This window comes from Cibotium barometz, chromosome 3, assembly GCF_041138505.1.
Source record: "Cibotium barometz isolate CiBa-2024 chromosome 3, ASM4113850v1, whole genome shotgun sequence".
Taxonomy (NCBI): Eukaryota; Viridiplantae; Streptophyta; class Polypodiopsida; order Cyatheales; family Cibotiaceae; genus Cibotium; species Cibotium barometz.
The window spans coordinates 39470306-39482975 of record NC_141048.1 but is presented as its reverse complement, the minus strand read 5'-3'; the positions used below and the strand labels follow the sequence as shown (position 1 = coordinate 39482975).

Here is a 12670-nt window from a genome sequence, read left to right as displayed (position 1 = left end):
TTTGCATCAGAATTCTGCCCTTCTTCATGTCATGGAAGGGGGGAAGTACACATTGAAGATTCCAGCTCGAGGTTCAACAACGATGATATCTCCATTGAAGCTGGTGAAGCCCAAGAAGACAATGCGAGCTTCATGCTCTCTTTAGGCTCGTGTCAAGAAGAAGTTCTGACACATCTCATGCCCCTCGTATTTTCATTGATCCAGGATAATGCACAATCTGCACATGTAATCTTAAGCCTAAATAACTGAGGACTCACCCCCAGTGAAAACTGGTGAATCTTATTCTTTACTCATGTGCACCAACACATCGGCACACCTCTCACTGTAGGGGGAATGTTGAAGTAAATTTACGCGTGTGTTGAAGATACCAACCGCTGGTTGTAACTGCCATGCAATCCTCTATGAGATGTAACCCTTCAGCCCATCATATAATCAATCAATCGATCAACCAACCTATTCTGCCGAATTTCTGTATTCTGCAATCTCTGTGTGTAATGCACTACGCCCTCCAGGGTTCTGTTATAATTTCCATATCCATATGGTATTTGTGTATTCTCTCTCTCCTCCCTTCTCTCAAGTTGATGCACCATAGTACTCGTTAATCTTGATAGACGGCTTCTGTAACTCGCGGCGGCGGTGCCCGGGGGACTAGGGCCTTTGACACACTTGTTGATACCATCAATGCATATTAAAACATTTAAACATGGCCACAGCCTTAACACATAACCATCATCACTTTGCATAAAACATAAAGCCGGACAAAACATCCACAAATGCTGAAAATGGAGCTTGCACGTGTGGCACCGCATAGAGGCCGGAATGGGCCGACCCCCCCCCTTGGAGTATTTTATTACCCAAGGAGAATAATATCATGTACAAGCTTTGAGGGCCTTACTCTCCCCACGGGAGATGCCGGATTATCCCTATACAAATGCCATAGCACAGCCCAACACGAGGCAACCAAGCCGGAACATAGGCTGTAGAAATGCCGAGCCAACAATATAATCCATATACCTCCGTGTGGGTACTGATTCTTTCCCAAAAACCACGGGTCTTCATGCAATAGAGAGGGTACAGCAAGTACAACTCTCCATTCAGCCGGTACAGCAGGTACAATGGCTGGTACAGCCGGTACAGTGGTTGGTACAGTAGGTACAGTGGTTGGTACAGCCGGTACGGTGGCTGGTATAGCAGGTACAGCAAGTACAGAAGCTGGTACAGCAAGTACAGTGGTTGGTACAGCCGGTACGGTGGCTGGTACAGCAAGTACAGTGGCTGGTACAGCAAGTACGGTGGTTGGTACAGGCGGTACGGTCGCTGGTACAGCAGGTACAGCAAGTACAAATGCTGGTACAACACATACAATGGCTAGAAATCATAATAAATGATTGAATACCCTTGCCTTCAGTATTTCTTCGCGATGGAAGCCTCCAAAACAGTCCCCAACAGCCGGTATTCTTCATGGGCAGCCTTCAAGTGAGAGAGAAAGAGAGTAGCCATCATTAGGGCAACCTGTAACGGTGGTAGAGGCTAGTGTGGAGCAAGAGAGCCTCTATTAATGAAGAGAGAGGGCTCCAATTTATAGATTTGGGCCTCCCATGAGCTAAAATGGCAAGAGAAGGCTACGATGACAAGTGGAGAGCCACACAATAGCTGAAGTGACAAGTGTGAGGCCACTTGTCTCACTTTGATCCTTTTTCTAACAAGTGTCAGGCCACTTGTCTCACTTTGGTCCACTTTCTTGCCACATGTCCCAATCTAAGAGATGGGTCCTTCCATAATCTTTACCTCTAAAAATATCCCAACTGGTAGACATTCTGTCATAGGCACTTTGCCAACTCTTGGTATCTGCTTAATTCCAGATGTAATGACGCGAACAGAATTTCCATCGGAGTCTGGCCAAAAATAGCAACTCTCCTAAATTTTAGGAGTGTGGTCCTTTGTATTCTAGGATAATCCCCCATTCCCAAAGCTTGTACTTTCCAAATATTTAAACATCCTTGAGTCCACCAGATCCCTTTCAGACTGGGAAATGTCCAGGCTGGTGACATCCTCCCCAACTTCTTAAAAGTTGTCCGCAACTTTAAGCTTCAAGCCATATATTCAAGATATAATCATGTCCCATCGATTGGGCGAGACGAGACAGTCTCAAAAATCCAATATAACTGAAGAATCCATGTCCCAAAGAAATGGGTGAGACTAAATAAGTCTCCATAATACCAATATCAAAATCATGTCCCAAGATAAATGGGCGAGACAAAAACAGTCCAATAAGTCCAGATATCATAATCATGTCCCAAGATAAATGGGCGAGACAAATCAGTCCCATAAGTCCAGATATCATAATCCATGTCCCAAGTAAATGGGCGAGACAAAACAGTCCCATAAGTCCAGATATCATAATCTATGTAGATCACCAAGGAGCTGCCTTGACGCCCGGCCCGACTTCAGTGCCCATATTCTCTACCATTGGCTCTATGTTCTACCAAGCAAGGTAGCAACATCTTGAAGAGCACTTAGGACAAGAGAAATACTACACAGGGCGGCTAAACAAGGAGTCCTGAAAACAATCACTCGCAGGCATAGATAACCTGGTGTTCCATAAGCATTTCTGCTACACATAGTTTATAGGCATTTCGGCCACCAACTCACACTACCCTCTCAAGTGCCCATGTTCCCTTCCATCTGCTCTCTATTGTTCCACCCACACATGGTAGAAACAATCTTCAAGAGAGCACGTAGGACAAGAGAACACTACACAGGGTATGTTGTGCTTGTCACTACCCTTTGAAGTGCCCATGGTTCCCTTCCATCTGCTCTCTATTGTTCCACCCTCACATGGTAAAAGCAATCTTCAAGAGAGCACGTAGGACAAGAGAACACTACACAAGGTAAGTGAACCATGAGTTCCATAAGTCCCCAATGCATCCCAAATAAAGGGAGCCAAAAAGAATAATCCATCCCAGTAAAAGGGAGCCATAAACATAATCCATAAACCTGAGGATGGATCCAAATTCCTAGAAAAGAAGTCCAGGAATCCATACACCTGTATACCATAATCCTTGTATACCATAACTCTTACCACATACTCCGTGCTAACCACACACCTTGGAGTAGAGGTGAACTTAATCCATAAAAGCATCATATCCATGAGATAACCAAAGATTTCTTCTCTATAAACTCGAACAGATTCGTCCATAGAAATTGCCTGTTAAGCCCAATATCTATATAAATCTCGACAAGAAAGAAATCTCCATAGATATATTCCATCCCAATAAAGGGAGCCATGAAAAGAATTCATCCCATTAAAGGGAGCCATGAAAAGAATTCATCCCATTAAAGGGAGCCATAAACAATGTTTCCCTGAAACCATCTCAAGGCAAACAACAACACCTTTCTCCTTGCATAGCTATACAAGGGTTAGTGAACATAAAAAACACTTCATAGCAAAAGCACTAACTTTGCAAACTCAAAGTATACTTAGCTTTTCTTTGCCAGGTTGGTCATGAAGCCAGAAGAAATATCTCGTCACCATATCCTTAAGATATCCTAAGATATATCTCCATATAGTTTGCCTGTAAGCTTGATAATATAATCCATAATATCCATATGGAAAGAGTGCTAAACGTGTGCACATAAAGCCAACTCCATACTTCCAAGATAAATTTTGTGAATTCATAAATCCTTAGACCAAGCTGTCTATTGCTCATGCTCTTGCTTCATAGGCTCTGAAGTGGCTGGCCATGCTTAATAGCAATGATGGTAAGTGTGGTCCCCACTCCAGATCTTTTCTCTTCCTTATTGATAGAAGGAAGCCTCCGCTTCCAAGAAAGCCTATGCTCTGATACCAATGTAACTTGTGGCGGCGGTGCCCGGGGGACTAGGGCCTTTGACACACTTGTTGATACCATCAATGCATATTAAAACATTTAAACATGGCCACAGCCTTAACACATAACCATCATCACTTTGCATAAAACATAAAGCCGGACAAAACATCCACAAATGCTGAAAATGGAGCTTGCACGTGTGGCACCGCATAGAGGCCGGAATGGGCCGACCCCCCCCCTTGGAGTATTTTATTACCCAAGGAGAATAATATCATGTACAAGCTTTGAGGGCCTTACTCTCCCCACGGGAGATGCCGGATTATCCCTATACAAATGCCATAGCACAGCCCAACACGAGGCAACCAAGCCGGAACATAGGCTGTAGAAATGCCGAGCCAACAATATAATCCATATACCTCCGTGTGGGTACTGATTCTTTCCCAAAAAACACGGGTCTTCATGCAATAGAGAGGGTCCAGCAAGTACAACTCTCCATTCAGCCGGTACAGCAGGTACAATGGCTGGTACAGCCGGTACAGCAGGTACAGTGGTTGGTACAGCCGGTATGGTGGCTGGTACAGCAGGTACAGCAAGTACAAAAGCTGGTACAGCAAGTACAGTGGCTGGTACAGCCGGTACGGTGGCTGGTACAGTAAGTACAGTGGCTGGTACAGCAAGTACGGTGGCTGGTACAGGCGGTACGGTGGCTGGTACAGCAGGTACAGCAAGTACAAATGCTGGTACAACACATACAATGGCTAGAAATCATAATAAATGATTGAATACCCTTGCCTTCAGTATTTCTTCGCGATGGAAGCCTCCAAAACAGTCCCCAACAGCCGGTATTCTTCATGGGCAGCCTTCAAGTGAGAGAGAAAGAGAGTAGCCATCATTAGGGCAACCTGTAACGGTGGTAGAGGCTAGTGTGGAGCAAGAGAGCCTCTATTAATGAAGAGAGAGGGCTCCAATTTATAGATTTGGGCCTCCCATGAGCTAAAATGGCAAGAGAAGGCTACGATGACAAGTGGAGAGCCACACAATAGCTGAAGTGACAAGTGTGAGGCCACTTGTCTCACTTTGATCCTTTTTCTAACAAGTGTCAGGCCACTTGTCTCACTTTGGTCCACTTTCTTGCCACATGTCCCAATCTAAGAGATGGGTCCTTCCATAATCTTTACCTCTAAAAATATCCCAACTGGTAGACATTCTGTCATAGGCACTTTGCCAACTCTTGGTATCTGCTTAATTCCAGATGTAATGACGCGAACAGAATTTCCATCGGAGTCTGGCCAAAAATAGCAACTCTCCTAAATTTTAGGAGTGTGGTCCTTTGTATTCTAGGATAATCCCCCATTCCCAAAGCTTGTACTTTCCAAATATTTAAACATCCTTGAGTCCACCAGATCCCTTTCAGACTGGGAAATGTCCAGGCTGGTGACAGCTTCTGTATGCATATGACATAGGTACCGGAGCAAAGGTTTGTCCGAGAGCCAAAGGCATCTCAAAGCAAAGGTCTATTTAGGATCACAGTGGCTGAGGTGTTATGAACAAGGTATGTTCAGAACTAGGGATCTTCCAGGATAGATCAGAGCATCAGGTTCATCTTGCGACAATTTAACCCAAAGGAAGACTGATGTTTGTGTCCACATGCGACACTAGTATTAGAGAAAATGTTGTTTCCGAGGTAAGCGAGAGCTGAGGATGTATGTAATGTCCACAAGGAACAGTGGGTATGGAGTTGTTATGAGCAGGGCGAGATTGATATTGCTTATGAGTGATAGTCAAAGGGATTTGACAGCCCGGACCCCTTCAAACAGTTTAAGAGCAAAGGATATAATGGAGCTATGCAGAGAGAGAGAGGATCGTATTAGCATTTATAAAGGCTTGACATGGCCTATGGGACCAAAAGCCAATACATCTCACAATAAGAATGAAATATAAAAGTATTGTGCATAAAAAATGAAATATGAGAGAGAGAGAGTGGACTCTTTTCATCACCGACACCAAGAAGACCCCAATTGAGGGGGGAAAAAACAGTACGCAGTTTTTCCCTAGCATGTCTTCAACATGTTGGCGTGGAGTACTTTTCAACAGGTATCCATTTTATTGGCAGTGCTTAGAAAAAAGTAGACTTTCGCAACCTTGCACTTGGGTGCCATTTGGACTTACAACTATTGAGTATCGTGAGCCTACTCCAAGAAGATGCCAAGCCACTCATCATCGGGGTAGACTTGGGTGGGTCCAAGAAATTCATTGTGCGTGAACCTTGCAATCTATTGGGCCATGCGTCAAGGCACGAGACATCAAGTCATGTAGCTATTCACGGCAATTTTGGGCCCCTTTGCGCAAACCAAACAATGCAAGCAGCTGGCCAACCAAGTAGGGACTCGGGAAGTTGTCTAGGGAGGTTGGGCAGAAAAGTGGCATATTGTGCAATATAATTGCTGGTCGTGGGCTAGTCCAACAGATTGATAGCAAAAAGAGTGTGCAAAATGCCCTTAAAGGACACTTCAGTTATCTAACTCCTTGCGCAAGAGGTTGGTCATCACCAGGCATAGGTAGTTCAGCATCCCGAAGGCATCAAACGCCACATCATGACTTCATTTCAATAGAGAACAAAGGCAAGTGTCTTGCTATACATAATTGTAGGACAACGAATCCTCGAGGTTGTGGTAGGTAGATTGTTTGGGACACTTGCAAGGAACCATTTGGATAAATAAGACTGTTTATTGGTCAATCTAGATACCACAAGGCCAAAGTCACTAAGGAAAGAAGACATTATAAGGTCAAGGTCAAGGATATCTATAGTACTTATCTCAATTCCATAATATAAGCAAGTATATTAAAAGGTAGGGTCCCTCTAATGGGTTTGGGACCCAATTCGGTGTTCATGTACACTCTCTTTCTTTTTTTTATAGTAATAGAAGATATATTACCAGAATTTACTTTACAAATGGTCACATGGCTCTCATGTGATGTACTAGCTTTCTCTCACTATTTACTCCGAACCACGTGTAACTCGGAGTACCCTGATCCAATATATAGCCATGTCATTCTCCACCAAATGAGTTGATCGCAAGGAAGAGACTTGCCACAATAGTAAATTAATGCACCCTAGTCCACATGTGACAACAGTATTAGAGCAAAGGTTCATCTGTGAAGCACTCCAAAGGGAAGGAAGGGTCAGCTAAAGGCCAAAGGTGCTCATAACTAAGGTGTGTTCAGAACTAGGGATCTTCCAGAATATTAAGTTTATCTTGAGGCAGATCAAAACAAAAGCCAGTCTGATCTTCGTGCATTCTGCATGTGACACCGGTATCAAAGGAAAAGGTTCTTTCTCAAGTAGTTAAGAGCTTTTGTCACATCCACAAGAAACAAGCTAGTATCATGACCACTAGGAACAATGGGAGCACTGGTAGCTCGTGTGTGATGGTTAAGGGGGAGTTCAAGAGGATATTATGCATTCAGCTACAGAGAGAAAGAGAACATTTTCAGTCACTGTGGCCAAGATGGACCCCAATTACTGTAGATAGAGAAGAATGTGACAAGAAGATGCAAATAATGCAATTTTGATGCAGTTTTACCCTCATGAGTTGGTAGTTCCTAGAAGAAAGTGGACTCTCCGAGCAAGCTAGGTAAGTAGGAGGGGATGTCATATGCTCCTCGGTGCTCACACTTGAGTGCCATCACACGGACATACTAAACCTAATTATATGCAGGTTTTGATGGGGTAGTGGTGAGCACTTGGCCCCACCCCTGAGCTGGGGAGAAATGAGATGACTAAAGTGGGGAGAAATGAGATGGCGTTTTGCATCCTCTTTTTGTTGTCGGATTACTCAACCAACCCATGACCAACAATTATTGACGTCCGGCCTGATTATGGGCTGCCCGAGGCGCCCATCTACTGCCTGACCTGCTTGGCCACCTTACCAACATGCCATACCAGTTGCTTGCATTGTTGGGCCTGCACAAACAAAATCAAAGTACCATGAACAAATGCATCTTGACTCGTACCTGATTTGACCTTATGTCTGTACCTGCCCGGGCACATGGCCTATAAGCATCGAGACATCCGTATATACATCAACAGGAGTGGGCTAATGATTGTGTGCATTCTAGGCACGGAGAGTTGCCTGGACCTACCTAAGACTAACCTAGTCTTGGACTAGGGCTCACAGTAAATTACCACGCGTAAGGAGGAGCATGTAGGAGGCATAAAAATTGAAGACCTTAGAGCTTCATTTCAACGTACTAGAACAAAGACAAGTGTCTTGCGTCAAACGATTGCAAGAAGACAGATATATATTTGGAGATCATAGCAGACAGGTCAGGGCATATTGTACATATCTCAATTCCAAAATATTGACACTCAAGTTAACGCAAACCCATAATTGCACAATTAACTCAGATAATGTTTTGGCAATGATTTTGATTAATTGATTGATGCAGTCGTTAGGGATTAATACTAACTTGCAGTTGGACTGGGCGGTTTGCTTTGGCTTCGTGGACGAAGAGGCTGGCCAGCTTGATTGCGTAGTCGCGAAAGGAGGATTCGCTGAAGTCTCTGAGTATCCTGGAAGAGAACTCGAAGCTGGCCACCTTGCGCTGCTGCATCCACGCTGCCCCATCCACGCTAAAAATCCCATCGCCGAACAGCTCCTGCACGTTCTCGTACGTGAACTTACCCTGCCATCATACCAAATCACCTAATGACCGCCATTTATCGCCTAAATATCACCATTAGCACTAAACAACAGGCAGACTCCCTCTCTAGCCCATCTTAATATTGCGATAACTTATCATTTACAGTATCTCGATGTGATTAAATATACGTTTTTCATTAGCATCAAATGAGACTCGAAGATCTTCACATGTTTATTTAACCAAAACCTAACGTTCTATAGGCTCTTACGCAATTAAGATGATTCGAATAAAACCCGCCCAGTAATCAATGGCTTAGTATTGGATTACCTTGATGTAGTTTTGAAAGTTTGTCTTGAGCATGTGCTCCACATTCCTAGGATCTGAAGTGTAGAAGAAATCATACGTGGGATAGGAAACCTTGAAGGTGGTGTATTTCTTGCAGCAATCGGCAAGGTAGTCATGGAACCGCTCTTTATGCTTGGAAAAGTTGATAACAGAACCTATACTTGGGGTACTCTTAATATTGCCTTTGGAACAGGTTTGGCGAACTTTATTCAATTGCTGCAGAATGAGCTTTGTCAAGAAGAATAAAGCAAGAAAGAGGGTGGCAATGTTGATGAAAGAAAAGCCATCAAATGAAATTAATTTAGTTGGAAGAGCCATGGTCACTCGCAGCAGGGAAGGGTTTTCTGTAAGAGAAGCTAAAAGAGATTGAAAATTCGAGTTTGCATGATCCCTTGTTGCGTGCTCTGAGGGCGACAAAAACAGTAACGATTATGGATACTATATAAAGATGGTGGACCTGAGGTTGGTGATGGAATCGAGGACGATTAAGCCGGTTTTTAGGAGCTTGGCATGAATCCATTGGTAGACAAAACACGAAATTTAGAATCTTTGCTTACAGTTACTAAGCCACTTCCAGAAGCGCCTGGAATTATATATAAATAGAGGCTTTGGATATGGCGACACAATGTTTGTTTGCTTATTCCTTAGCTTCCCCTTCTTACATACAACAAAGGAAGCACCACTTCCTCCAAATTTTAAGGCTAGAGTTGCTTTGGATTCAGTGACACAATGTTTGTTTGCTAATTTGTTATGATTATATGTTCCTAACAACAAAAAGATCACCGTTTCCTTCATATTTGTTACCCCCCATTGAGCTTGCAACGGCTCTTGGCCTTTTTATGTCAAAGCCTGAATTCTAAAACACCACGGGCGATCCTGGAACCATTCACACCTATATGAAGCCTTCACTTACCATTCATCTTTTTGGACATCCATCTTTTAGATCTCTATGTTTTTCACAACCTACCAATATTATTCCTAATTCATACTTTATTCAAAAATTGTGTACCATTGCATAGTGTGATGCATTCTTTTATTGTTTTTGCACATCCATCTTCTACATCTCTAAGCTCAAAATCTTATGCTCGACATGTGAAACGTGATTAGTTGACGTCACCCAACTACAAGAAAGTTCTAGATGATTGGAACTCCCCGGACTAAGCTATGCCTTTTGTCCCCTCTAAAGTCCATATCCTTTGTCATTTGGAAGGTTTAATGTACCAAACTTGAAGATTTTGTAAACTTCAAAGAGCTTACCGTCAAATGTGTCTCCTTCTAGACCCTAATGAAGGAGCTGGTATCCTTGAGAAAATTTTAAAAGATTTAGATACAAAGGAATGCTTCAGACAATTATTTATAAACATTTTCCCAAGACTTGTTACACGTGTGGTTTAAAGGACATGTTTCCAACTACTCAGGGAGACCAACACGTCCCTGAATCACCATGTTACTAATAATGATAAACCCTCAAATTTGTCTCCTTATAGACCCTAATGTAGGTATCCTTGATAAATTTATAATAGCATTAGAAATGAAGGAATGCTTTGTTCAAAGACAAACAAACGTTATTTATAAACATTTTCCCAAGACTTGTTACAAGCGTGGCTCAATGAAGGACAATTTACTAGGAACTTCTCCTTAGAGGGACCAACACCACGTCCCCCAATCACCAAGTAACTAATAATGATAAACCTTCCATACCCCTTATTACCAAAATACCCCCCATTTTTCTTCACGTTCTAGCCCCATTATTTGAGGTACCCTCGAAAACAAAGAGACTCCTACTAGTTTGGATCTCCAAGAGACTGAAGATAGCCCAATTAGAGACAACCCTCTCTTCGTAAATCAAGAAGATGCAAAAGTATACTTCTTTCCTTCACCAAATGTCTTGCTCCTTAACTCCCCCATGATCACACACTTGTTGTCATCGAGGGACGGTCTTGTACTATCTAGGTTTTGTTGATTTTACCATGTGTTCTAAAAAGGTCAAACAACCATTGAGCCATGAGTGGTTAGAGTGATCCCAAGAGGAGGATTTTCAGCCCTCATTTCCAACAAGAATTAGCCGCACCCCTGGGCTTCTTGACATCAATGCAAGAGGGACCAAGGTCTTGATAACTTAGATATTTTCCTGGAGGGATGTGACGATTATAAGAGTACGGAAAAATTCTAATTTTTTTAAAATAAAAATGATGGACCTTTATAGGTAGATGGAACATCGGGGATCCTCAAGCCACATGTGGCATAGAAGATTCAAGAGGATTTAGATAGGCTTCAGGGAGAATCAAATTTCTCTATTATTTATGCCACAACACAATTTAAATAGGAGATAGAATGAACAAAATGGATTTTGGCAATGCTTTATGCAAAGCTTTCAATAGATCTAAAAACATTGAAAACGTATTTTTTTACCATCAAAATCAAGTCAAGTGGAGAGTTGTTCCTATTGGACAATTATGTCATGCTTTTCACCATTAAAAAATTACACCTTTCAAAGTCTACAAAATGAATAGCTTATGCATCCAAGAATCCCTGCCTAGTGAATGTTTTAATCTATGTGTAGAGACATGCTATGCAAGTTGACAAAATATTTATTTTCACTTTTATTAAAGAAATATGTAAGTTTGAAAACATTCTTATTCTAAAGGATATAAATATAGAAAAATATCAAGCTATTTATTTTTGGAGTTCTCGATGAGCTCTATTAATTTTAGCTTCGCACTTCTTGCCAAATTCTTGCATTTCATCCTTCAAATTTAGCTTACAAAAGTTGACATAATAATCCATTAAAATAATACAACACAAAATTGTTTGTACACCTCTTTAGGCTACTATCTGATGATCGAGACTAAGCAATGTGTAAGATAGCATGTAAGATTAACAAAAGGGATGCTATTTTTTGGTGGAGTTATAAAAAATTATAGAAAATATACATTCATAATAAGTTTTATAAATTCAAAAAAGTGATAGTTTTTGTGCAAAAGCAGTATTGGGTGGTTGTATAATAAGGGTCCGCACTTTTGTTCACTTTCTAAGCTTTTTTAAAGCAAAAAAACATCTATTTTTCCATCAAAAATGGCTAATCTCACCTACCTAGAAAAGGAATTGAACATTGAGCTCTTCTAATGAAACATCACACCCTTGTCATACACTTAAACATATGGTCTGATCACCCTTGTCATACACTTAAACATATGGTCTGATCACAAATGCTAAATTTCTTGTGTCACAAATATAGTGTATATGGCATGTCCCAAATTTGACTAGGTAGACAATATGATCATAAAATGTTAATAACTTTCTTGTTTTAACTCGAATTCCATCTTTACTTTGCATGCAAGAAAGGTATGTAGTGGTGATCTTAACTTGATTTATTGTAAAATTTTGACATATAGTCTTTATTTTAAACTAATTATTATATGTTTCAAAGGTATACAAAAGGAGTAGTTTATTTATAACAAAATTATTTACTTTTACTTTATTGAATGACCTAAGGATAGGTAATTATGAGGCCAATGTGGCCATATGGCCAAATTTATTTTTTAACTATTAGATTTTCCAAGATCTCTATTGGAAATTTACTTCAAAGTCTCAAAGTAGTTGAACATTATTAGTAAATTAATTTAAAAATATTTTTAATTGATTATGTAATAATTTTATATGCGAAAGTAGTGCTAATCATGGTGACTCTATGAAAGAAAATTGGTTTAATTTAAAAGTAAGAAAAGGTCTATCTTCATTCGTTTTATGTGAAAATAGCTCTACTTCAGTATTTTCTTCTCTTCCAAGACGAACGCAAGCCTAACTAGGCATGGTAAACCTAGGTTAGGTAATTTACCAAGCTTGGGTGG

The 12670-nt window shown here is 41.3% G+C and overlaps 1 protein-coding gene across 1 annotated transcript in view; it reads right to left on the bottom strand.

Annotated features, from left to right (window-relative positions):
* Window positions 1-9250, bottom strand: part of LOC147640047 (cytochrome P450 704C1-like) — a 46043-nt gene extending 36793 nt beyond the window's left edge. The window contains exons 1-2 of the mRNA XM_086776535.1: window positions 8802-9250; window positions 8301-8516 (exon numbers count right to left, since the gene is read on the bottom strand). Coding sequence (XP_086632661.1) covers window positions 8301-8516; window positions 8802-9137 — 552 coding nt within the window. The 5' untranslated portion in view covers window positions 9138-9250. The remainder of the gene's footprint in view (window positions 1-8300; window positions 8517-8801) is intronic.
* Window positions 9251-12670: the final 3420 nt, after the last annotated feature.